We start from the raw sequence: 24,024 nt of genomic DNA on the forward strand, positions 1-24,024 counted from the left end.
TCGTTTTAAAAACTAGACTAAAAAAACGCTTTCATAAAATACTTTTAATTCAGTTGTGGTATTTCGCTGCTGACCGCAGATGGTTACACTCAATCGGCTTTGTTCTGTTTTTTACTTTTTTGTTATTGAGCCATTTTATATTTATTGTTTTAAATAATGGACGAAAACAAGACTTTAATTAATTTAGAAGATGATATCAGCGAGGAGGATGATCCGATTGTGCTTAATAAAAAGACTGGTCATAGCTCAAAGCCAATAAAAGATATTGAAGTTAACCAAAGCGAAGAACCCACAACTAGTTCTTCAGGTAGGACAGCGCCAGCAAATTCGGGGAATTACCCTTTAATAGATAATGACCACCCACCGCTATTAGAAAACTTTACCCCGCCAGTTCCTCGAGAAAGTGTAAGTATTTAACTAAAATAAAATAGGATGAATCATTTGGTTTTACACGTACTTCTTGCTTATCTTTGGTCGCACATATTAAGTTTATTACTCGATGCTCTTTTTTGTTTAGCAAATAAATGGAAACGCGGGTAGTGCAAGTAGAGACATCAACAATTTGGAACCAATTTTCCATCTGAGATCCCGCACGGCAGCAGCTTCCACACCCAATTACGAGGTCTGTATGAATATGAAGTGTATGTTTTGAGATTATTTTAAGTAACTTTTACGTTTGCAGAGCTTGGACTATGAAGTTTGCGAAAACACGCTGTTCCAAGACGAACAGCGAGAACAGCTGGCAGAGCGTTTTTCCCTGCGCAAGGACATTATAAGATGGATAATCTTTATACAGATTGGCATTATAACTGCTCTCATAGCCTGCAGCATAGATATCATAATCGAAGAGCTATCGGAACTGAAGTACCAATTCCTAATCAAATGTACGTCTAATTATCTTCCGTTTCGGGAAATTCTTTGAAACTCAAATAGATTTTGGTCCCATTTTTTTACGAAATATAGAAAATCATACTATCATACTATCCGCAAGGTTATAGAAACGCGGTAATTAGTCTCATTTTTTTGTTGTAAAAATCAAATGATTTGATTGAAATTTATCTTAATTGTAATTTCATCTTAGTTGTAACTTAATTTGCAAAAGCAAATATTTAGAAGGACATACACTATTTTTATACCCTTGCAGAGGGTATTATAATTTTGGTCAAAAGTGTGCAACGCAGTGAAGGAGACATCTCCGACCCTATAAAGTATATATATTCTTGATCAGGATCACCTCCTGAGTTGATATAGCCATGTCCGTCTGTCCGTCTGTCCGTCTGTCCGTCTGTCCGTCTGTCCGTCTGTCTGTCCGTCTGTCTGTTTCTACGCGAACTAGTCTCTCAGTTTTAAAGATATCGAATTCAAACTTTGACACACCCTTCTTTCCTTTGCACGCAGTATATAAGTCGGAACGGCCGGGATCGGCCGACTATATCCTATAGCTGCCATATAACTGAACGATCGGAAATGCCATAACTTTGGTGTTTTTAAAGTTAGAAAGTTGGGATTTTCTATGGGTTTTATATTTGGCCAATCAATCCGACCTACCAAATTTCATAAGGATCGGCCGACTATATCTTATAGCTGCCATATAACTGATTGATCGGAAATGCCATAACTTTGGTGTTTGTAAAGTTAGGAAGTTGGAATTTTCTATGGGTTTTATATTTGGCCAATCAATCCGACCTACCAAATTTCATAAGGATCGGCCGACTATATCTTATAGCTGCCATATAACTGATTGATCGGAAATGCCATAACTTTGGTGTTTGTAAAGTTAGGAAGTTGGGATTTTCTATGGGTTTTATTTTTGGCCAATCAATCCGACCTACCAAAGTTCATAAGGATCGGCCGACTATATCTTATAACTGCCATATAACTGAACGATTGGAAATGCTATAACTTTGGTGTTTTTAAAGTTAGGACGTTGGGATTTTTTATGAGTATTAAGAACGCATCATATGAATAATTTTGGAGAATATAATTTACAGAGTATTCTGCAAGGGTATATCAACTTCGGCTCCGCCCGAAGTTAGCTTTCCTTTCTTGTTACTAATGACGTTGATTGTTTTCCTTCTCTACTTAAAGCAAGTTTGCTGGTTTCTTTTCTGAATTTAAATTATGATTTATACAAATTTTTTTTAATAATTTCCTTCTTTATTTTCAGCTGTGCAAGAAAACGTTCCCCTCAGCGATGCAACCGAAGGCGATCTTGTTATTCCTTACCTTTACTGGCTTCTCTTCAGTATTTTGCCCGTGGCCTTTGGAGCAGCCATGGTTACCTACATTGAGCCCATTACTGCCGGCAGTGGAATTCCACAGGTGAAGAGCTACCTGAATGGCGTCAAAATACCGCGCATTGTACGGATTAAAACGCTGGCAGTAAAGGCCATCGGCGTGATAACATCAGTGGTAGGTGGCCTGGCTGGTGGAAAGGAGGGTCCAATGATCCACGCCGGAGCCGTGGTAGCTGCCGGAATCTCACAGGGCAAGAGCACCACGTTCGTGAAGGATTTCAGGATATTCAAGGCCTTCCGCGATGATCACGAAAAACGGGATTTCGTCCTAGGTGGAGGAGCAGCCGGAGTGTCAGCCGCTTTTGGAGCACCAATTGGAGGCATGCTTTTCTCGCTCGAAGAAGCGGCCAGCTTCTGGAACCAGAATCTCATTTGGCGCACACTGGTGGCCTCCATCATCAGCGTGTTTACCCTCAACATTGTATTATCGGCGTACCACGGCCTAAACGATTTTACGTTCACGGGCCTCTTTAATTTGGGCAAGTTCGACCAGCCGCTGAAATTTGACTACTTTGAACTGCCTATCTTCATGATCCTGGGTGTATCTGGAGGTTTACTTGGAGCCGCCTGGAACTCGCTGAACACCAAAATCAACAAATTTCGCAAGCGCTTTATTCCCTGGAAGATTGGCAAAGTAATCGAAGCGGTTGTGGTGGCCATCATGGGCGTAACTCTGGCTTGTTTGATGATCTACTTCATCAATGACTGTCGTCCGTTGGGCAACGATCCAACCAACAATCCGGTTCAACTTTTCTGCGAGGACAACGAATATAATGCCGTGGCTGCTCTGTGGTTTCAAACGCCAGAGGCCACAGTCCGATCTTTATTCCACGATCCTCCAGGTGGGAGTTTATCAAAGGGTGGCCTTTTTAATTATTTAAATTTGTATTTGTCTTACTTTTAGGTTCGCATAAAATCCTTACGCTAGCCCTCTTCACAGTCGTCTACTATGTGTTGTCTTGTGCCACCTTTGGTCTCAATGTCTCTCTGGGTGTGTTTATCCCAACTGCTTTAGTGGGCGCTGCTTGGGGGCGTCTCTTGGCTATGGTTACTTTTTACTTCTTCCCGCAGGCGGTAAGTAATGCAAGACGTTTTATTTTAAAGTTGCACCATATTTCCTTATTTTAGGAGTTCCTGCATCCTGGTAAATACGCTCTGATTGGAGCAGCTGCCAATTTGGGTGGAGTACTCCGCATGACCATTAGTTTGTCGGTTATTTTAATGGAAACAACCGGTGTGGAGAGTTCCTTCTTCTTTCCCCTTATCATTGCACTTATAAGCGCCAAGTGGGTGGGTGATTACTTTAACGAGGGCATCTACGATACGCAGATCCAAGTGAATCATGTGCCCATGCTCACGTGGGAACCATTGCCACAATATAAGGGCTTGACAGCTCAGAAAATACTGAGTAGTCCGGTGGTTTGCATCAAGCTTCGCGATAGCGCTCATTACATATACCAGATGCTGAAAAAATGTGAGCACAATGGATTTCCAGTGGTGGATAATGTGGAGGGGGTGAGTGTACTAGAATATTATGTATATTTCCAGTTATAAAATATTACTCATTAAAATCTTGCAGAATCGTCGTTCTGAGGGTCGTGTTTGTGGCATCATATTGCGTTCTCAGCTGATTGTCATCTTACTGAAATCGTTGTATGTGGAAAACAAACGTTTCTGGCTGCCAGAGACTTCTATTCAAACTTTTAGAGACCTCTATCCGCGATATCCATCAATAAAGGTAATTAGCAGGTTCTGAGATTTGTTAAAACATAAGTATTAAATCTCCCTTTTCAGAGCGTTCGCAAGCTAGATGAAAAAATAAACTACACCGTGGACTTATCCATGTTTATGAATCCATCACCTGTACGAGTCAATCCGGTGAGTCATTTTCAACCCAACAATCCCATTCGATAATGTACTTACTCCCCAATTTTTCAGCACGATTCGGTTCCTAGAATTTTTCAGATCTTTAGAGCTTTGGGTCTACGTCACTTGTTGGTCATCAACAATGAGAACCGCATCGCTGGCATTATAACGAGGAGGGATTTTATTTACAAGTAAGCTGTTTGCATTCAATGCAGACTTTTGAACGTCTATCGAATGCCAATGGTGGCTGTAATTTAGAACATAAATATTTTTTAATCCTTTGTAATACCCACTTATGATTAAATCACAAAAATCCAATTCACTTTTGATAAACTTTTGTTTTAATTTGCTCATTACGTTTTTACAACTTAATTTAATGATCTTAAACGCGTAAAATATAATCAATAGTATTCACAAGGAATTGTACAAGGTTTGTGTGTGGGTGTTTTGTTTGATTTGTATAAAAAATACGTTACATTTATGTAAAAGTAAAAGGGCTTGATTTTATAAAATCTTAAAACGCTAAACAGACGTGTTTTTGGATACTAAATACTAGCACAACTGTCTCGATCGGTTTGCAGTGCAAAAAACGATAAAATATACGTGACTTATCATGTGGGCTTGCGATTGTGTTTAAGGTGTGTTAGTGGCTTTATATCGACTTTAGACCCTAATGCTAAAAGCGCTGCCAGAGTAAAACTAATTCTAAAAGTTATGCAAAGTAAGCCTATAAAATTCTTAATTAGGAGCAAAGCGCCTAAGATTAAATGACTTTTTGTACAAAATGAAAAACAATTTTTTTCAATCATATATCAATGCCCACTGCCATGCTGGACTTCCGCACCAGTCGATGCTAGGTTCGGTTTAGCTGCAATCTCGATGACCGCGTCCAGGAACTGGTATCACATTAAAAACGAACTTTTTATCGAATACAGGTAAATCCTTCTAATTGTTCTCTTCTTCATCGTCATGTGAATGAATCTGACCAAGCAGAGACGGCTGCTGCTGCTGTTGCCGGTTAGCTTTCCATGGGTCGCACTTGTTGCAGTGCCTCCGCATTTGTAGTGGCCGCCGCTGCAGCTGCCGCACTATTGCAATGTTGCTGCTGAGGTGGCGTATTGGCATTATTGGTGGTCGAGTCCGCGGACAAAATGCTGCTGTTGCACATCGAGTGGGATGTCGAGGATACCGCTGACAAGGCCAGTACATTGGTCACCGCCGATGCTGTTGAGCCGGGCGGCGCCGAGTTAACCGCTGATACTGCTCCGTCTGGAGTTGGAGCAGCGCCACTAATCAATCCGCTGACTGCACTATGCACCACCTTGTATCTGTTGTAGATGCGGTAAGGCGTCTTCGACGTATCCTTCTGTTGCACCGTCTTGGTCTTGCTGGCGGATCCCCAGCCGCTGGCGTTAATCTGGTCCGCTGTCTTGCCCAGCAGCCAGTCGATGCAGTTCTGGTGCAGTTGATCGCTGACGTGCTGCTGCAACCACTTGTTAACGTAGGTCTGGAAGTGAGCGTATTTCGCCTGAGTGACGCGGCTATGACTCTGTAGGAAAAATATAAAAAAAGGGTAAATAAATTAGTAAAACTTTCAATTGCTTTTAATAAAATTCGTTCCAAGAGTTCTTTTCTTTCATATTAGTTTTTATAGTTGAAAATAACTAGAACGCCACTTAACGAAAGAACTACCTCTTTTACTCTTATCAAACACTCACCTTCTTGGCACGACGCACTGCATCGTACTTGAGTAGCTTGAGATTCTTGCTGGTTACAAAGCATCGCCCATTGCTGGCATTCGTGCTCATTTCGTCGCGATCATTGAAGGCGTACTGCTCGGCCAGACCCACCTGCGGGGTACCCAGCCTCTCCGGCAGACGTTTGCTGCCCCAGCTGTTATTGTTATTATTATTGTTACTGCCGCCAGAGGTGCTGCTGGTCGTCGAAATGACATTGTCGCCGGAATTGGATTCACCTGCTCCTGCAGTCGCCTGCTGCTCGCTGCGATTTCGTTTCTGTTCGAACAACTGACGCACTTGCTCCTCGTGCAGCTGCGACCGGCGCTTGTTGCGCAGCAAAAAGCGCGCCTTGCGAGCTCCTCTTCCGATTCCACCTCCTCTGTGGCCCAACTGTAATGAGAACAATTCAAAAGTCAGTCTTTATTATGCATAATTGAGAAAATTGCCGGCGGCAATGCAGCCAAGAGCAATTGAAATACGGCGGCAATTCAACATGCTCACAGAATTTACGAGATTACTTTAAGCTGGGAATGTTGAGATGTGTGGATTGTGTGTTGTAACATTACAGAACAGTTAGATAGTTAAGTTCGGGAATTTTAGCAAGATACAGAGAACCCAGGATGATGAAGGTACCAGGCCAAAAAACACAAAGCCGAAGACAAAGACTCACACTCACTGTGGGACAAACGCAAAACAAAAATCGACCAAATACGGGATGGGAACGAAACAGAACGAAATCAATCACATTTACCAGTACCATCAACAATAACAAATAACAAACAATTCTTAGACTTAAACTAAGTGAAACGAAGAGTTCTACAATGCGATGACGACTTACCTTGCTTAAAGTTAAGTCTGTGTGGCAATTACCGAGTTCGTTTGCTGCTCTAACCCCAGATAAAACCATAATACCCGACCCAATCTTGCCCATCCCTCTGTTTCAGTAACTTCGAATATGACTTTTTAATGGGCTGCTCCAGATATATTTCTCACTTTCACTCTCCAGTAATGTCCACAGTTGTGATTGTGTGTGCTATTTAATTTACAATTATTGAGTGTGTGGAGTGTGTGTGTTCTTATGCCTAGATATAAAAATGTTTACCGAATTTAAAAAGACATTTGGCTGCTTCCTTTACAAAATTAGCTACTAAAAGTTTTACACATAATAATACATACATTGACCGGTTACCATTAGCATTACGTTATGTACAGTTAAAACACGATAATTAATATATACATTTGTGTACGGTGTAATTTAGGCCTACGGGTAAGCACGATAATCTGATCATCAGCACCACTCACACACACCACACCCCAACCACACCTTTACGAACTTCATCTTTTTCATCACCATCCTCACATCATCACAACGCCGGTGTTGGGTCATCGATCAACCCAAATATCAGACTGTCTATCGCTATAGATAATTCTTAGATAACTCAAGGCATAACGAAATCAGAAAGGAATGCAACAAGCGCGTGCCTACGTTGTTGTTATCATGATCTACTATTTTACATAATGTCTGTCTTTATGCATGTTTGTGGGTAGGATTCTACATTTAATTGAGGCGTGTATTTTGGGTTTTGTATCCTCGTTGGTTATTGCAGTTTTTCGTTTGGTGTTTTTGGGCAAACATTAAATGTGTGTGTAAGTGGGTGGTAGTGGATGTTGAGTGTGGTAGTGGTGGTGGTGGTGGTAGGTGAAAAGGTTTGGTGTTTTAATTTCTCTTATTTTGGTTTTGGTAATCAAAAAACAAATTCATTTATTACTATTTCATTTTGCAATATGACTTTTTCTTCTTCTTATTCAATGAAATTATCAAAACTATGTTATTTCAAGCCTTGGAATTGACCTGGTACGAAAAAATAAATCGGAAAAAATGAGAGAAAAGAATGCAAAAAAGCATTAATTAGTGAATATTTTCTTGTTCTTTTTATGTATTTTTTCTTTGCTCGTATGCAAGCAGCGTACTCGTTTGTATGCATACGAAATGTGGGCGATTAATAAGTTGGCGGCATGTTGATAAATGATACCAAAACGAAAGATACAAAAATAGAAATAAATTTACAGCTGGCTAAATGAGGAGAGAGAAGATAAATAATAGAAAGTGCAGCGGCGAAAGTTGATAGGTAACAACAGATAGATAATCGAAAACTGAGGTATATTTATATACAGAATGCAGTACGGTAGGCTGTGGGCTGTCTTGTCCATTGTCTAAACCAAGTGGCAGGTATTGTATGTACAGTGGAAGTACCGAAAACAAAACTTAGGAGAAGAACAGGGAACCAAAAACGTAAACAATCGAAATGAACAACGAAATACACAAACAACATGGTTAACCACTCTTCAAGCACACACCACACAAAGCTGCTCCGGTTCAGAAGCATCATGGCTGCCTCGGCACACTCACCTCGGCAGTATCTTCCTCCTCCTCCGTCTTGATATCGGACGCCTCTACAATATTGTCGCTTCCCAGCGCCGAATTCGAGCCGGCACTATTCCCGCCACCGCTGCCGAGCGCAGGATTCGCCAATCGTTCCACATATTTGCTGAACTTCTGGGCCTTCAGCGCAGCCGGCTTATCGACTTCCTCAGGCTCGGAGTCAAGCAGCTCGATGGTCACTCGGCAATCGATTTTGTACTGCAAATTAATAATGTTTATGTTAGCTAACTTCATTGAGAGTGTGCGATTCGATCCGAACAACTTACAATGTACACCTTGAAGCAGTTCTCGTCGTTGAGAATGCTTTCCGCTTTTCGCTGATAGGACATCTCCCGGTCAAAAGTTTTGTGGGCATCTCGACATAATCCGCCGGTGCAGCCGCGCCTTTGTTCCGTAGCAAACAGCTCCACACAATCCAGGGCTGCTCGCTCTGTCACACAGTATTGTAGCTGGCGAACGGCATTAGATACAACCTAAGATAAAATAAATTCGAGAGGTTGGTATAATATGGTGTATTAAAATCCTAAAATTTGAGAAAAATATCTTTAGATAGCAAACCAAAAACAGTAAACCAACGTAATTACTTTTCTTTGGTGTTACTAGAATTTGTAGGAAAGCCTTTATCTGACAAGTTTCTTTGAAGTGCGGTTTTTATTTGCATTAATTGACAGCATACCTTATCCAGCGTGAAAGATATGTAGGCATAAATGCCAAACATTTCCCGCATAGTATCCTCGAATGTATTCGAGTCCATGTTGCCGTCTAGGACGTTCTTGAGCATGTCGAGGAAGGTCGGATAGTAGTCCTCAACTTGGATCTCCGGCTTGGGCTTTAGCCTCAGCGCAGTGGCCGTGCTCTCCCTTCGGTTCACCCGACAGCGCTCTTCTTCTATCGCCAGCAGACGCGCCCGCTCATACATGACGTGCAGACGGTCGCAGAGGATTGCATGAAGCCGCAGGAATAAATACCAGTTGTTGTTGGCGAAAAAAAGCGAGTAGGACTCGTCCTGGTTATAAAAACAAAAAAATGGTTTATTAATTATTTCAGTTAAAATCTTAATTAAACCTACGTCGTGCTGCCCGTGTGCGTGCGGTGGCAATAGTTTGGGATTGGCAAAGTCCGCAGGGTGCTCCAGTTTTATTTCCACATCGCTGCCAGCTACTGCCGGTTCCTGTGTTTGCCTGGGACTCGATGTAATTCCGGAGGTGCTGCTGCTAGCTCCTTCATCTCTGTGGGAGGATATGGAGTCATCCTTCGCCTTAGCATCGGCTCCGGATACAGATGATGATGCCGCTGCTGCCGCTGCCGCTGCTGAAGATGTAGATGGTGTTGCATCGTCCGCCGGCGTCGCTAAAGATGACGTTGCCGAGGACGCCGCTAAAACAGATCCACTCGTCGCCTTTGACTCGTCAGTCTCTTTTTTGATTCCAGCCGGAGTTCCACTGCTGCTGCTTGCATTGCTGCGCGCTGGAGAGGCACCTTCGCTGGGCGTACTCTTGGCATTCCGGGTCGTGGACTCCGTGCGACCCATTGGCGAATCCACGTCCATTTTCGTATTGTCATCTACCAAAAATGGAAAGGCTATATAAAGAAACGGGTGCACAACACATAGGTTCGGATATTCGATGGGGTCAGTGAGTGGTTGGTGGTGCATTGCAGTCCAGTTTTTGATTTACATTATTTAATTACAGGTTTTTGTGTACGTTACAAAATTTTGTTTCATTGGTTTATTTGGTTTTGTTGTTAATTTATTGCAAAAAAAGAAGAAAAAAGAAAAAGAAACGAAAAACATTCACTATGTTAAAATAAACAATCGAAAAAATATGAAGGGAAACACGCTTTTTAAATTTAAAGAAAATTAGTTATTCAAATTTTTTTTTTGCATGACTAATTACTGTTTTAAATTTATAAAGCTATACACCTTTCATAAAAATGTAAAATAAATATTATTATTGTGAGTATGGATGATTAAGATGATCAAGACGAGGCAAAACCATCTCATCGGCTGGTTAGTTTGTAGTAATAGCTACTAAAATACACTTTTTAAAATTATGTGAGGGCAAAGCAAGTAATGAATATCTAGGTGTTAGCTTAAGTGAACTTATGATTAAAGATAAATAAAATTAGGTTGAGGTAACTCACCGTCATCTCGCTCATCGTCGCTCAGCGGTTGCCGGGGAGCAAAAAAGAGGTCAGGCACAAATTGTCGTATGATCTGCTTGATCTTCTGCTTTTCCTGCTTTTGGATGCCCGTCTGTCGCTTGACGTGGTGGATTAGCAGGTTGGCGGCATCGTCCAGTATGGTCTTGTCCTTGTAGGGCAGCATCAGATGTGGCCCGAACGGCTCCATTGCGTCGTCCTCTTGGTCATGCCGCTCATCATACAGCGTCTCAATCTCGTTGAACAGACTCTTGGAGCGAAGGGCCTTCATGTCGTTGGGTTTGAAGTTGATCGCTTGGTGATCGAGAGACTTAAGGTAATACTTCTCGTTCTGCTCTCGCCATTGCTTGTTGAACGTCTACACAACAGAAATTGTATATTTAATTTACATAAATGCAAAAGCAATGCGTGAGTTCACTTACCTTTTGCGCTTCTCGCCACTCCTCCTCCTTGACTTTCAGTCGCTTCAGTACAATGGGTACTGCCACCGAGGGATTCTTCTTCATGCCCTGTATTATCTCCCCAGATTTGTCGCCATAGATGCGATGGATGGCCCGCTGGTGTATCGTTTGTGATGTGCCACCCAGATGATCGTCCAGGTGGAACTTTGCCAACTCCTCGGTGGACATGCGCGACATCTTTTTCTGCACGTTCTCCAGCACCCGAATAGTAGCACTGTTCACCTCGATTACCAGGTCCAGCTCGAAGCGTTCGTCCTCCGTTCTGTGAATATTCCTTTTGTTTAGAGCGTGCGCAATGGTTAATTGAAATAAACGAAAGCCAAAGAAACAGAATATCCAAAACAAAAGACATGGGTGCAAGTTGAGAATGAAATTTAGATGCGATTTAAACAGAAGATGATTATAAATAAAGCCTTTTGATTTATGAAAATATATATATTTTTTTAAATCCTGCATTCTGTTTTAATCGCAGCTGTCTCACAAAGATACAGAAATAAAACAGAAAACGGCAAATGAAACGGCAAAGAATGCCGAGTGTACAGTTTAGAGAAAAGTTTCTCACCTGTAGATTGTCTCCTCGAACTGTGTTTTCCGCGATGTTACAAAGGTGGAATCTTCGCTTGCCCACGTCGGGAAAGACACCCACTTGTCGTTAAGCACCTCCCGGCAGAGAGCCGTTCGTCCGCTGCACTTCTTAGGCACTGTGGACTGGGGCAACGCACAATATGAAGCACCCAGTCGCTTGCACGAAGACAGATCCACATCCTGAACGTACTCGGTGGCACTCTGGTGACTGCTGCCTCGATCGTGGGAACTATTGCTGCTACCGCCTCCCTGACGTTGCGTGGTAGCCAAGGGCATACCATCAATCATTCCACCAGCAGTTTGACCGGACGGCGGGCCCAGAAAGTCGGTGAACCATCGAAGAAGGTCGGGGAACTTCATAAGGAATGGCGATACCAAACCGAGCAGCTCGGTTTTGGAAACAATTTCCTGGTTGAACAGAGTTAGGCATCGCAGGAAGTTGTCGTAAACCTCTGGACTCCTTAGTGCTTTTCGTACCTTGTCAAAGAAGGCGGCGTCGGAGATTGTGCACTTGCTCGAAGCCTCAGAAAAGCTCACATCACGACAATAAGGCTTCGGTCGCTTAGCAGGCGGTGCTCCACTGGCATAGTGTCCGGCTAAACTGTCCTCGCCAGGTCTCCTTGAAGCCGAAGCGGAATTATGCTGACCATGATGACCAGAGGGCAACGGCGGCGTGGCATAACTGATCCCAGGCGAGCTGCGATCGAGGGAATTTTCCGACATGTGCGGCATTGAACCAATCACCGAGGTAATGCCATAACTTGGCGACTTTTTGGCATTGTGACCATGCGAGAGATTCGGATTTGGCGTATGGCCCACGTACTTCTGCACATGATGGTTATTCCGATGCTCCTTGTCGTAAGCCACCATTACACTGGCTCCTACACCAGGCCGCCCGATATTGCCTGCTGGAGTCCCGGCGAGATGGTGATGGCCTCCCACTCCAGTTCCTCGCTGATGCGGTTGCTGCTGCAGACCCGGGTGATAGTCCTTCTCGAAGAGAATATCGTTTCGCGTCGTCGCATTTAGGCCTGAACCTATCACATGATTCTGCTGTTGCTGCTGATTATTGTTGTACGTCTTAATGCTCACACTGGTGTTTACTGCCGACAGATTTCCGATGGCCGCAGCATGGGCACTGTTGTCGATCTGCGGCAGAGTTGTAGCGCCGCCACCCAAATGCAGAGGTGAACCTCCTGATGCTGGCGATGCGGATGACATGGTGATGTGGGCTCCACCGCTCAAAGTGGCCGTGGGTCGCTGCTTGCCATGATCGTTGTGCACGGACGCTGATTTGGACATGTATTGTCCAGACTGATGATTGGTAGCATCGGGCAAAAATTGGCCAAACTCCCTCAGCAAATCCTCATCCTGGCCAAAGAGCTTGGCCACCTGGGTGTACACTTCCTGTTCGGTGAGCATTTTACCCTGGTTCAGACTGCCCTCCTTCATCACCTTCTGCTCCTTCTGGTAGGCATGTAAAATCTCCAGGAATTTCTTGTACTTGGCCGGTTGGTTTTGAAAACGATTCTGTTGGAGAGGGATAAAAATAGTGTAAGTAAGCTACAAAGTTTTTAAGTATTGAGCACACTTACCTTGATCTTATTTACATAGGTTATGGCGTGATTGAACTCCACCGGCTGATTCTGTTGACCCGTCTCGCCCAGGAGAATCGATTGGTGCGCCTGCTGGATGTGATGCAGATTGTGCTGGGCCGCTCCCACTCCTGGACCCCCTCCCGTTCCTCCGTGGGGACTTAACTCGCTCAAGGAATTTGGCGTCGGAGGTCCGCCGACCACAATGCTGGCGGTGGCATTTGCGGTAGCCGCTGCTCCTGCCACTTGGCCTGTGGGCGTTATAGTGGCCCTTTCTCGATCTCTTGAATAGTTCTGCGGAACGTTGTGCGCAGATACAGAGATGCCCGGTGGCTGCTGGCCGGGCCCCACGGCAGTTGGCGCCGGTGAGTTGGTCACACTTACGTGGACATGACCGCCGCCTGGGGACTGAGACTGAGGTGGCGTCGCCTGCTGCTGAAGCGCATGGATCGTTGTCTGGGTAAGCGATGCTCCGCCGTGAGTCATCAGATTAACAGCTCCAGCGGATTGAATCTGAGCCACAGCTGCTGCAGCAGCCGCTGCTCCAGCTCCTGATGCCGATGTCAAAGTTGCCGCATTGGTCGTCTTAATCGCGATATGTCCAGCAGCTGACATTGGGCTGCTACCGGTGAGCATGTGCACCGTTCCTGTGCTTGAAGGCGCTCCAGGGGGAGAGGGCATCGAAACTACTGGAACCGAGCAGCCAAGAGCGTCCGAATGAATCTCGATCTTGTAGCCAGGTGGCAGGAACATGTTAAAGCCGTATATCAGCTCCGTGTGTCCCTTGAAGAGCGTGGAGACGCGCTCAATCACTCCGGGTGTGTCGATGCAGTGCGACTTAAACTCCTTCATAATGTCGAGGAAGTTGTTGTAGATCTGCGGCTGGTCAGCATACTGGTATTTCACCTGGTCCAGGTAGCTCAAAGCATCCTCCACTTTCAAGCGTGGCGTGGCATTACCCGATTGCCCCTGTGGTGGGGTGGTTCCACCTACTGGGATACTGTTGGCAACCACGGATGACGGAGGCGTTTGGGCGGAGGCTAAATTTGCCTGCTGACCTGGTTGTTGCTGGGACATTGTGGCCAGATTACCCACGGCAGTGGCCACCGTCTGGGTGCCGCTGATTGTGCGCTGGCGGATTGTGCCAGTTTGTGAGCTGCTGGAAACGGTCTGTGAGCTAGCAGGATTGCTCGCTCCTGCACCTCCGGTTACATGAATTTGTACGGTATTTGCGACATCCGCTGTGCTGGCTTTGAGAGTTCCACCCGCCTGAATGGAAGCCACGCTATATGCTACAGGAAAATTTAAACAAATGGATGTAAATAGCATTTCGACATGGATTGTAAGTGAGCACTTACATGTGGTATACTGCAATGTTTGGGTTCCCGTACTACCCGTAGAGACCACCACGCCTCCACCGCCGGCACCAGCGCCGACTCCTACGGCCACCTGGGCTCCTGCTCCTACAGCGCTAGTGCTGTCCACAATCGAGCTTGTGGTCTTCAAATTCGTGGCCGTCGGTGTGGTGGACGGTAAATAGGCAATAGTCTGGGCTCCTCCGTGCTGTGGTGTAAGGATGCGATGGTGAATGGAACCAATGCCACTAATGGTGGCGTTGTGGCCAGCACCGGGCACAACTGTTCCAATGGTCACTCCCGCCGTGTTAACGCCCACGGTGGCGGTACCACCGCTGGCAGACGTTGTCCCACCCACGACTCCTACGCCCACACCACCGGATGTAGGTGGACCGGGTCGTGTGCCGAACTGCACCTCGTCGACACGGGTGCGTTTCATCATCTTTTTCGTTGCCCTGTCCTTAGCGGAACCTCTAATCCTGTACTGCTCCTCCTACTTGCTGAGCACTTTGTGGCTCCCTGGATCCCTGCCCAAGTGCAAGGACTATCTGGCTGCTTTGTCTGAGTGGCCGCCCTCTATGAGCGTATGTAATATGCAACAAACGGTCGGGGTCGCAACTCTTGGTCTTGAAATGCTCGTGGATGCGACATATGTTGTCTATACATTTGGTCGCTCCGCAAGCGGCAAATGCGCTCGAGTTCTAGAGTAGAGAAATTATCTGCTGGTTATCTACGCCAGTGATTCGCGTCCGCCACGTAGCTCCTGGAGTTCTTTCTGGAAAGCACTGTAAATAAAAAGAAAACGATTATAAACTAGGTTGGTACCAAGTACATTAAAAGGCACTTATTTATATATTCAACAAAATTCTTTCTTTTGAGGGCTATAGTTTACAAATTTCAATAAGACCCTTTTGTTTTTTTTATGAAATCTGTCGTATTTTTTAAGCGTAAGGAAACATATATTTATTGAATGAAGAGATTTCATTGGATTCATTAAATTTGACAACGTAATGGTTACTAAAGGGTTCCTAAACAATATAACACGATTATTCCACATTTCCCCGAAACTGGTTTGCTAATATAGCACAGCTGTTTGATCAATTTGGTCTGTCTATATCTAGATATCTCTTCAAAACGATTGCAGAGTCCAATAAAAATGTAGAGTAAAAAAGCACACGGCGAAATTCTTCTTTAGGTGTATCACAAAAACTATAGAGTCTAAAACGATGTCATTGTATTGGATATTGAATTCGGAGAAGAGAAAGGTGAAGAGCATAGGAATGGAATGGAATGGTGGAGCTCTGAGCAATAACAACAGCTAGAGAGTGGAAGGAGATCGGAGTGGAAGTTAAAACTCGGAGGAGAGTGCAAGTAAAAAGGAGAAGTTTACTTTGGTGTGTGTACGTGCAACCGGAATTGGGCGCGCGCTTTGTTGTTGCTTTTAGCGGTACAGTAAATACTTCCTATGAGAGCTTTCTGTATACACCTCCGTTTGCGTGTAAGTGTGTGTGATATAGATGTAGAAGGTGCCAAATGCCCCATGCACGACATCGCTTGCATAGAATTCAGATGTATATATACCAACACCGCCAAGGGGGCGGAAGAAGGGGGAGTATTGCTGGTACATATTCTGTATCTACAACTTACAAGAAGAACAAGAAGAAGAAGCAGCACCAAACGCAACAATGCAAAGGTGGTGGTATTTACGGCGGTGGTGGTGGTGGTGCAGCTACAAAGAGAGTCAGAGAGAGAGGGACGCATTTGTTGTTGAGGCGCAGTATGATTTGCCTGATTTTTTTCTAAAAGGTATTTCACCCGTTTGGGGCCAAACACACACACACACTGACGCAGCAAGCATTTGGCGGGCAATCATGAGAGAGAGAGAGCGCAAAGCTGCGCAGGCCAGAGAGAAAAAGAGAGAGTAAATACAAGGTGAATGGAAACCGCCTAGAGGATCAGATCATCCTGCTCCAACCTATTGAAACATCCCATCACAGCCAACAGCTGCCCCATTTTAGCATTTGTAAACAAATATTGGAGCACAGTACAGCCGCACAAAAGCTTAGAAGCTCTCCTTCCGTGCCACCACCAACTATCCTTAAAAAAAAAAAGGTAAAACAAGTTCGCTCTTTGCGCTCTCTTAACTGCCTTTTTTGTTATTGTATTTTTTGGATCCGCCATTAGTGCATACCAAACATCTTTGTGTGTGTGTTTGAATGAGAGAGGCTCCAAATTGGGGCGTTGTGCGTGTGTGTGCGAGTGCTTAGGGGAGACATGTGGGCAAATTTTCCCTCCATTTTTTTTTGTTCAGCCCGCTCTATTACGTGCACACGTATAATGTTATCTTATCTGTTTTGTTATGTGTATACACAGCACAGAATACGCAGCACAAAAGGCAGGCAGCGGAAAAATATGCCAAAATTTTTAGCACTCGATTTCTTAAACAACTGCAATACGAATCATCCCGAATTAATATTTAGTTTTTGAATTACTTTCTCACTCTTCTGGCACACTCACACACACACTTGCAGACTGTCGCTGCGCTATTAATAAATTTTGCAAATAAAACATATGGATGTATAGAGAAATATGTTCAATATATATATATACTATTTCAGCAAACGTTTTGTGTAAATTTTAAAAACGAAAGCAAGAACAACAAACGACGGATGTGAGATGAAAAGAAGAGGAGCAGAAAAAAGATGTGAGCAAAAGGGAGGCCCACAAATGATGCTCTCATTGGGGAGCCATTTAAATGCACACTCACACCAACGGACTGTGGCTCTCGCCAGTACATGCGAATGGCGCATCAAAGCAAAAGTCGAGATAAGCGCACGAACCGAGCAAAGAACGAATCAACGAACGAAAATAAAACGACACTACGTTGAAAAAATACAGTCAGTTCATAAGCAAGCCAAAAGCAATGGTTCAAAGCGCGCCTATGTGTGTGTGGCTCTCCTCTCCACCCTCGTACGTGTGTGTGTGAGCAGAGCAGCAGCAACACAAACAACAACCACGTCGCTGTCGACGACTTTTTGTCTGTGCGCCTTCTATATGTATTCGCTATGGCTCGCAATGCGACTGTGTGTATGTGCGTGCGTGTGTATATAAACCAATTGAAATTGACCTAACCTAAAAATGTTGTATTTTTCACAAGTTTTCAGTGGCACAAACACGAATGTTGTTTGAATATCCGCGCACCAAGTGCACTTGAAGGATATTTCTATGCACCTTACACGCCTTCTCCGCCCTTAACACTTACATCAGCAATAAGCAATAAGCAGTTAGCTTCGTCGGTTGATATTCGGCTGTGTGTATATTCAAAATGTATGTATGTATGTATGTACTGGGCGCGTATGTATATTTACTACAAAACTGCCGTTGGCTTGTGTTATTGGAAACTTTCACGTTTTACGCAGTAATTTTTATTTTGCACTTGCAACTACTATTTCCGCACTCACTACTGGCACACCGAAATTTTAATTTTCACCTTCTTGTTTAATGGTTTTGTGTGTTTTTAGTTTTACTTTTATTTCTATCACTTCGCACTTGTCTCCCCTTTTCAGCAGATCAAACTAGGCGATTTTAGACATTTTCTTCTCGGTAGATTTCTACTGCTATTCACACAGTTTTGGCGAGAAAACGTTTTCGTACATCCTAACGCCGCCGCAAACATTTTCGATTAAAATTGAACGGCGAACCAACGACGGCCAGTCAGTCGGAGTCAGAAAGAGAGAGAGAACGAAAGAGAAAGAGCGTAAAGGGACCTTGTGCTCTCCGAGAGCGAGTGATGGAGAGAGGGAGAGTGCGCGCGCGCAGTGTTGCTTTGGAATTAATTTTCTGTCGCCTCTGCTAAAACAGGGTGGCAACTCAGCGGCGCAACAACCAAGTACCTCGGTCGCGCGCATTGAAAACAATGCGATTGCTACTATAAAAAATGGTGCATAAGTCACCTATTAGTGCACAATAACTGACAGCAGTTACTTGTACTCGCCATTGCTTACCGCATGCAAATCACATCAAAATGGCGTTCAGAATTTGGATAAGAAACGAACGACGGAAAGCTTACGTAAGTGCAAAAAGCAATAACAACGTTGGAAGGAGAGAGGAAACAAGTCTGTAAGAAAACAGGGTGTCTTTTACTTATAACCATGTGGCCTGTGATCAAATCACATTTTATGAACGGGACACCCTGTTTCCGCCAAAGAGAGCGGCAGAGAATAAACACAACGAGTATTCAAAAAGCAACAGCACTTTGGAGAGATAGGGTGTTTTTTTTTTATACAGCCATGTGGCTAACAAGCATTCACACTAACGAGCGAAACACCCTGTTTCCGTAAAAATGAGCGTCTGGGAGCGCATTGCACCCACACAAACACACCGAGCCTTGTATACAGTGGAAAGCGACGTCGGCAGAGCGGACTCAGCCGACTATTGCAGTACATAATGAAATCGACAAAACCGAAAATCAGAAACCAAACGGACCACTAGCGAGCTACAACTCTGCCACGGCTACACTTTACACACTCATGTACTCCTCCACCTCGCTTACCAACCCACACACACACAAAGGCGTGCGTGCGGTGAGAGGCAGGCAGAAAAAAGTAAAAAAAAGCAAAGTGCATCTCACCATGACAATGGCGGAACCATAAAAACACATGTTTCCATCTTGAATCGAAGCGAATTCGGCGGCTTACCTCCTTCAAAAAAAAAACAGGCGAAAAATATCTGTATACGCGAAAAAGCTAAGCTGCTAAAAATGCGACATGGAAACCTTGCAGTTATCGATTCGCCTCGCTCATTGCGCAATGAAAAATGCAGCGGGGGCGGCAAAAGAGTAATCGAGAGAGAGAGAGAGACTCTTTTTTCTCTTTGAGGCACCTGCAGCGTAGGAAATGCAAATCCGCCTTCTACTTTCCAGCTCAAAAGTTCAAAGTTCACGTGCAACCAACTACTGGGTGCAGCGCATGCACCGAAATCCCCGGACCGAAAAAAAGGGACAAACAAAAAACGCTCCGACTGACAAACTCCGCAGGAAGGTTTGTTTGTCATTCCATTGGCTGTAATTAAGGTTTTTTTTTTGATAATATTGCCAGGTGTTTTCGAATGTTCTAATTATTCCTGTGCTAATTTCAGATTGCTTGACTAGTGAAGACTACAAAGGGAAATGAACCAGTTATACAAAATGGATAAAGTGAAATAATCAATGCGATGTATCTAATCCAGGTTTACATAATTCCAAATAGTTGAATATTAGTACGAGGTCAGAAAATGATCAGATATTGTGTTTTCTCCTGCGTCACCTGATTCTTAATGTGATGAATACTCTTTAACTGTATAAATAGAGTCAAGCTTTACAAGTTTGGGAGAATTAAAAATCGATTTTGTCAGTTTTTAGACATTTTTAAATCCGTGAGTCTTTTTTTCTGTATGATTAAAAGTTATTAATATGTTTACAATAATTGTTACACCCTAATCTATACATTTAGCTTTTGTAGGGAGGAAAAGGATACTTTTAATAATTGTAAAAAAAAGGTACTTTTACCTCTTTTTAAATTAATCTATTTAATAGGAGTGCAAATTAAGTTTGTTAGAAGATCTTTTTCTCTATTTTCCAAAACAAACCCTTGTTTATACTATTTTAATACATTTAAAATAATCACTGGAACATAAGAATGTTTTCGAATAATTAATTATTAAATATTTTAGATTTTAGAAGCAATCATGTAAAATCTACAAAATTTTAAAGATCTTAAATCCTATAGAAAAAAATTCATTTCGTATTCTCCAATTTGTCTATACAATAATACCCAAGACGTGCTCCAATTAAGACATAAACAACGTCTAATAAACTTCAACTTCTTTCCGACCATCAAGTTCAAGACTTGTTCGTTGGCCTCTGGCAAAAAGACAATTGTAAATTGCAACCAATCGCTTGGCGACGCGGCAAGTGTAGTGTATTAGTTTCTCAGGAGAAAGATCAAGAGAAGTGTGTGAAGAGTGCCAAAACTGGGGAGAGTTTCAGTTCAGAAGTAACTTGATTTTCAAGTTTTTCAAACGGCCGAAACGAGACTTTAAACCAAGCCGGTCGAAACTTGAGGCGCTTCACAAGAAAATTTGAGGAAAACGAGGAAAGCTCGGCAAATATATGTATGTGTTTGTGAATCTCAATTGGACCTCACAGAAGCAGTGAGCCCGATTTCAACGAATTATTTAATTAGAATCAACGTAAGCCCGCAAATTGAAGGCTGAACTGCTGTCTCGCTCACCTTGTATACAAACACACACCTGGACCAAAAGGGTAGCTAGAGCTGCCAACTCTTTATGCCATTTAAAAACTGATATAATATGCATATATTTATTTCCTTTAATGTGTAGCCGTGTTTGTAAAACATTAACTTGCATAAAATTCGTGCTTGATTTTTGTTTAAGAAAATAAATTAAAGTGGCCCATAAAATAAAGACACAGTTTTAATTTGAAAAGTAGTGGAATAGGTTTTTAAAAATAGGAACGGTTCGTATTTCAACAGTATAGATTGACATTTTTTATATGATTATTTAAAAATATCCTATTTCTTGAGGATAACCACTTAATGATACATTTTGAACGAGTTGGCAGCTCACGAGCGAATGAACGCAACAATAACAAAAGGTGAGCGCGCTAAACGCGCTCTATCTCTTTCACACATACACCTCGGTGTTTTGATTGCCTTCGTTGTGTGTGTGTCTGCGTCATTGTTGTTGCTGTTCTCAATACCTTCCTTTCTTATTTTTATTTACTCTCCGAGGCTTTTTTTCTTTTTATATTTTATCAAATCAAAGACAATTAAAAATGTTCACACACACAGACCCACGTCTCAACAGATGGCGGAACTTTGTGTTTTTATGTATTCAGCAAGTCGATAAGAGCCATTTCCACAAATATACACATTCGCACACCATAATTAGGGCTGTAACTGTAATTTCAGCTGGATAGGCCCATTGATAAAACCTCAATTTCTAAACGTAACTAGGAAAATATTTCGGGACAAAATCGGAATGAATGCATTATTTTGAAATAACTAATGCCACTGGAAGGTTCAGTTGCCGCCTAGCGTAATCAGTTGCGGCAAATTGAGGTTAAGTAAAAAAATATTCTTAGCACCCACTCACTCACTCACACACACGAATACAAGTGCGCGATTTTTTCTCTATTTATTACTTACCTTTTTAATAACTGAAGTTTGTTTCGTTTTTTAAGCCTTTTGGTTTATTTCTCGCTTCTGCCAACTAGCTGATTTCTGGAAACTTTTAAATTAATTGCGGCTAAAACTTTCAGCTGCTAAATGTGGGAGGGGGGAGAGAGAGGAAGAGAGTAGCGCGTGAGCTGCTGCTTCTTCTTATTTTTACATTTGCAACAAACACATGCAAACACTCGGCACTGGGAATCGATTTAGTGCCCCAAACTCTTTCTTTTTGTAATTTTTAAATTTAATGCACGTAAATTTACACTCGTGCTTTAGTTTATAAAACTCCACACATGCACGCACACACGCGGCTGCACAGGCGTATATGTATGCGTAATGTACAACCCCACGCCAGGAACTCAGAAATTTACATTTTGCTTGCCGAGATCTGCTATATATTCTTCAATATTGCGCGCTGCGTCTGATTTAAGCACTTATTTGGGTTACTTTGACTCTGGTGTTTAAATTTAATTAGTCGCACAGCCGTGAAAAATGACCAGCAAGTTACAAAAAAATCCCAACTCGGCTTGCGTGCGCGTGAGTGTGGGTGGTCCTAAAAGACAACAGGGCTGCAGAAGCATCCGAACGAAAAATACCGAATTGGCCAGGAAAATACTAGAAACTAACGCTGGATTTTATCGAAAGTCAAAATATCAATGGTATTCCCATAAAATCAAGAAAATGTTAGTGTTATTATTTAGTTTTTGGGTGTTTTTCTTATTATTTTGTATCAGTCTTTCTTTATTTTGTATCTTTGTATTTTAGTTTGTTTGTCATTATTATTATTTATAATTTGTTCGTTTTTACTAATATTTAATCTCTCAAATACATACAGCTATTATATGTTCTAATAAAATAAATTTATTAAACTTTAATCAAATAACATTGCAAATTAAATAGTCTGTCACCTTTCTTTTAACGACAACGTTTTTAATATAACTTGAATTTTGCTTAATAATTTATTCGATGTAAATTAGTATTGTGTAAATAATCTTTTCGCAATGTGATAATAAAAAGTAAACAAGAAAGGAAAGCTAACTTCGGGCGGAGCCGAAGTTGATATACCCTTGCAGAATACTCTGTAAATTATATTCTCCAAAATTATTCATATGATGCATTCTTAATACTCATAAAAAATCCCGACTTCCTAACTTTAAAAACACCAAAGTTATGGCATTTCCAATCGTTCAGTTATATGGCAGCTATAGGATATAGTCAGCCGATCCTTATAAAATTTGGTAGGTCGGATTGATTGGCCAAATATAAAACCCATAGAAAATTCCAACTTCCTAACTTTACAAACACCAAAGTTATGGCATTTCCGATCAATCATTTATATGGCAGCTATAGGATATAGTCGGCCGATCCCGGCCGTTCCGACATATATACTGCGTGCAAAGGAAAGAAGGGTGTGTGCAAAGTTTCAATTCGATAGCTTTAAAACTGAGAGACTAGTTTGCGTAGAAACAGACAGACGGACAGACGGACTGACGGACATGGCTATATCAACTCAGGAGGTGATCCTGATCAAGAATATATATACTTTATAGGGTCGGAGATGACGCTTCTTGCCAGACAGTTGGGGTCGGCGAATCCCCTGTCGTTACCTGAGGCTGTAACACATTATATTTTCTTCTTGAGTACTTCCTATCCTGGTCTCAATCCCCTCAAGTTTTTCTTCTGTCCTTTTCAGCATCGCCAGAGTTGAATTGAGTTGGGCAGCTTGGTTACTAATCTGCTTAAGGAGGTTGGCCTTGTGATCATAAAGAGGGTGCAGTGCAGCCTGATAAAATTACCCACACTGAGTTGGGGCGTCCGTTACAATACACACGTACTGCCCTGTGAGAGCACCATGCCGTGGAGGTTAGGGTCCTCCTCTGAACAAAAAATAAAATCTCAGTCCGAACATTTTAAGAGCAAAAAGTACCATGAAAGGCTAATGTTTTCTATATACTGGATTTTTAATTTATTCGCTGACTTTGGAGGAGTAGCTTTAATAAGCACGATTTAGTCCCACATTTATTTATCATATTCTGGCAAAAAATATGATATAACAAGAAAGGAAGCTAATTTCGGCAAGCCGAAGTTTATGTACCCTTTCAGTTATTACAAATCGACTACATTTCGATTTCTGTGCCTATGTTACTAAAAACAATGAGACTATGTCGATTTTGCGCTGTATTTTGCCATCGTTTCTATGGCAGCTATATGATAATGTTGTTCGATTTTAATTTAATTAAAACCGTAATTCCATAATATTTAAAGTACACAACAAATTTTTTTTACCTGCAGTAGAA

At 42.6% G+C, this 24,024-nt stretch overlaps 2 protein-coding genes and 1 long non-coding RNA gene across 10 annotated transcripts; 2 read left to right on the forward strand and 1 right to left on the reverse strand.

Annotated features, from left to right (window-relative positions):
- The first annotated feature begins 69 nt into the window (after nucleotides 1-69).
- On the forward strand, nucleotides 70-4,496 carry LOC108039707 (H(+)/Cl(-) exchange transporter 7). The gene is made up of 9 exons (XM_017116793.2): nucleotides 70-405; nucleotides 518-622; nucleotides 683-884; nucleotides 2,168-3,139; nucleotides 3,202-3,371; nucleotides 3,426-3,812; nucleotides 3,877-4,035; nucleotides 4,092-4,175; nucleotides 4,236-4,496. Exons 1-9 carry the CDS (start codon nucleotides 157-159, stop codon nucleotides 4,356-4,358), a joined length of 2,451 nt encoding a protein of 816 aa, XP_016972282.2. The 5' UTR covers nucleotides 70-156; the 3' UTR covers nucleotides 4,359-4,496.
- LOC108039705 (paired amphipathic helix protein Sin3a) lies at nucleotides 4,482-22,269 on the reverse strand. Of its 7 annotated transcripts, none has more exons than XM_017116785.2 (12): nucleotides 21,707-22,269; nucleotides 14,505-15,286; nucleotides 13,147-14,438; nucleotides 11,529-13,081; nucleotides 10,928-11,240; nucleotides 10,488-10,863; nucleotides 9,415-9,926; nucleotides 9,022-9,351; nucleotides 8,612-8,818; nucleotides 8,313-8,543; nucleotides 5,882-6,292; nucleotides 4,482-5,712 (listed from the first exon to the last, which is right to left on the reverse strand). In XM_017116785.2, exons 2-12 carry the CDS (start codon nucleotides 14,941-14,943, stop codon nucleotides 5,182-5,184), a joined length of 6,195 nt encoding a protein of 2,064 aa, XP_016972274.2. In that variant the 5' UTR covers nucleotides 14,944-15,286; nucleotides 21,707-22,269; the 3' UTR covers nucleotides 4,482-5,181. The 7 variants fall into 7 exon arrangements, with proteins under 7 accessions (XP_016972274.2, XP_016972275.2, XP_016972276.2 ...); XM_017116786.2 differs by lacking the exon at nucleotides 21,707-22,269 and adding an exon at nucleotides 17,992-18,179; XM_017116787.2 differs by lacking the exon at nucleotides 21,707-22,269 and adding an exon at nucleotides 17,764-18,179 and having other exon boundaries at nucleotides 10,928-11,228.
- Nucleotides 18,306-20,377, forward strand: LOC108039708. 2 transcript variants are annotated; one of them, XR_001769030.2, is made up of 2 exons: nucleotides 18,306-19,572; nucleotides 19,638-20,377. It is a non-coding gene; the product is annotated as an uncharacterized LOC108039708 (long non-coding RNA). The 2 variants fall into 2 exon arrangements; XR_001769029.2 differs by having other exon boundaries at nucleotides 18,306-19,540.
- Nucleotides 22,270-24,024: the final 1,755 nt, after the last annotated feature.

Source organism: Drosophila rhopaloa, unplaced genomic scaffold (assembly GCF_018152115.1).
Source record: "Drosophila rhopaloa isolate 14029-0021.01 unplaced genomic scaffold, ASM1815211v1 contig_115, whole genome shotgun sequence".
Taxonomy (NCBI): Eukaryota; Metazoa; Arthropoda; class Insecta; order Diptera; family Drosophilidae; genus Drosophila; species Drosophila rhopaloa.

Excerpts from the sequence above, each read along its gene's own strand:
- LOC108039705 (XM_017116785.2), bottom strand. The coding sequence starts at position 14,943 with ATGATGAAACGCACCCGTGTCGACGAGGTGCAGTTCGGCACACGACCC. Across the intron at positions 9,352-9,414 it reads ACGCACACGGGCAGCACGAC|GACGAGTCCTACTCGCTTTT; the intron begins GTAGGTTTAATT and ends TTTTATAACCAG. Across the intron at positions 8,819-9,021 it reads TATCTTTCACGCTGGATAAG|GTTGTATCTAATGCCGTTCG; the intron begins GTATGCTGTCAA and ends ATTTTATCTTAG.
- LOC108039707 (XM_017116793.2), top strand. The coding sequence starts at position 157 with ATGGACGAAAACAAGACTTTAATTAATTTAGAAGATGATATCAGCGAG. Across the intron at positions 3,372-3,425 it reads TTTACTTCTTCCCGCAGGCG|GAGTTCCTGCATCCTGGTAA; the intron begins GTAAGTAATGCA and ends TCCTTATTTTAG. Across the intron at positions 4,176-4,235 it reads CACCTGTACGAGTCAATCCG|CACGATTCGGTTCCTAGAAT; the intron begins GTGAGTCATTTT and ends CCAATTTTTCAG.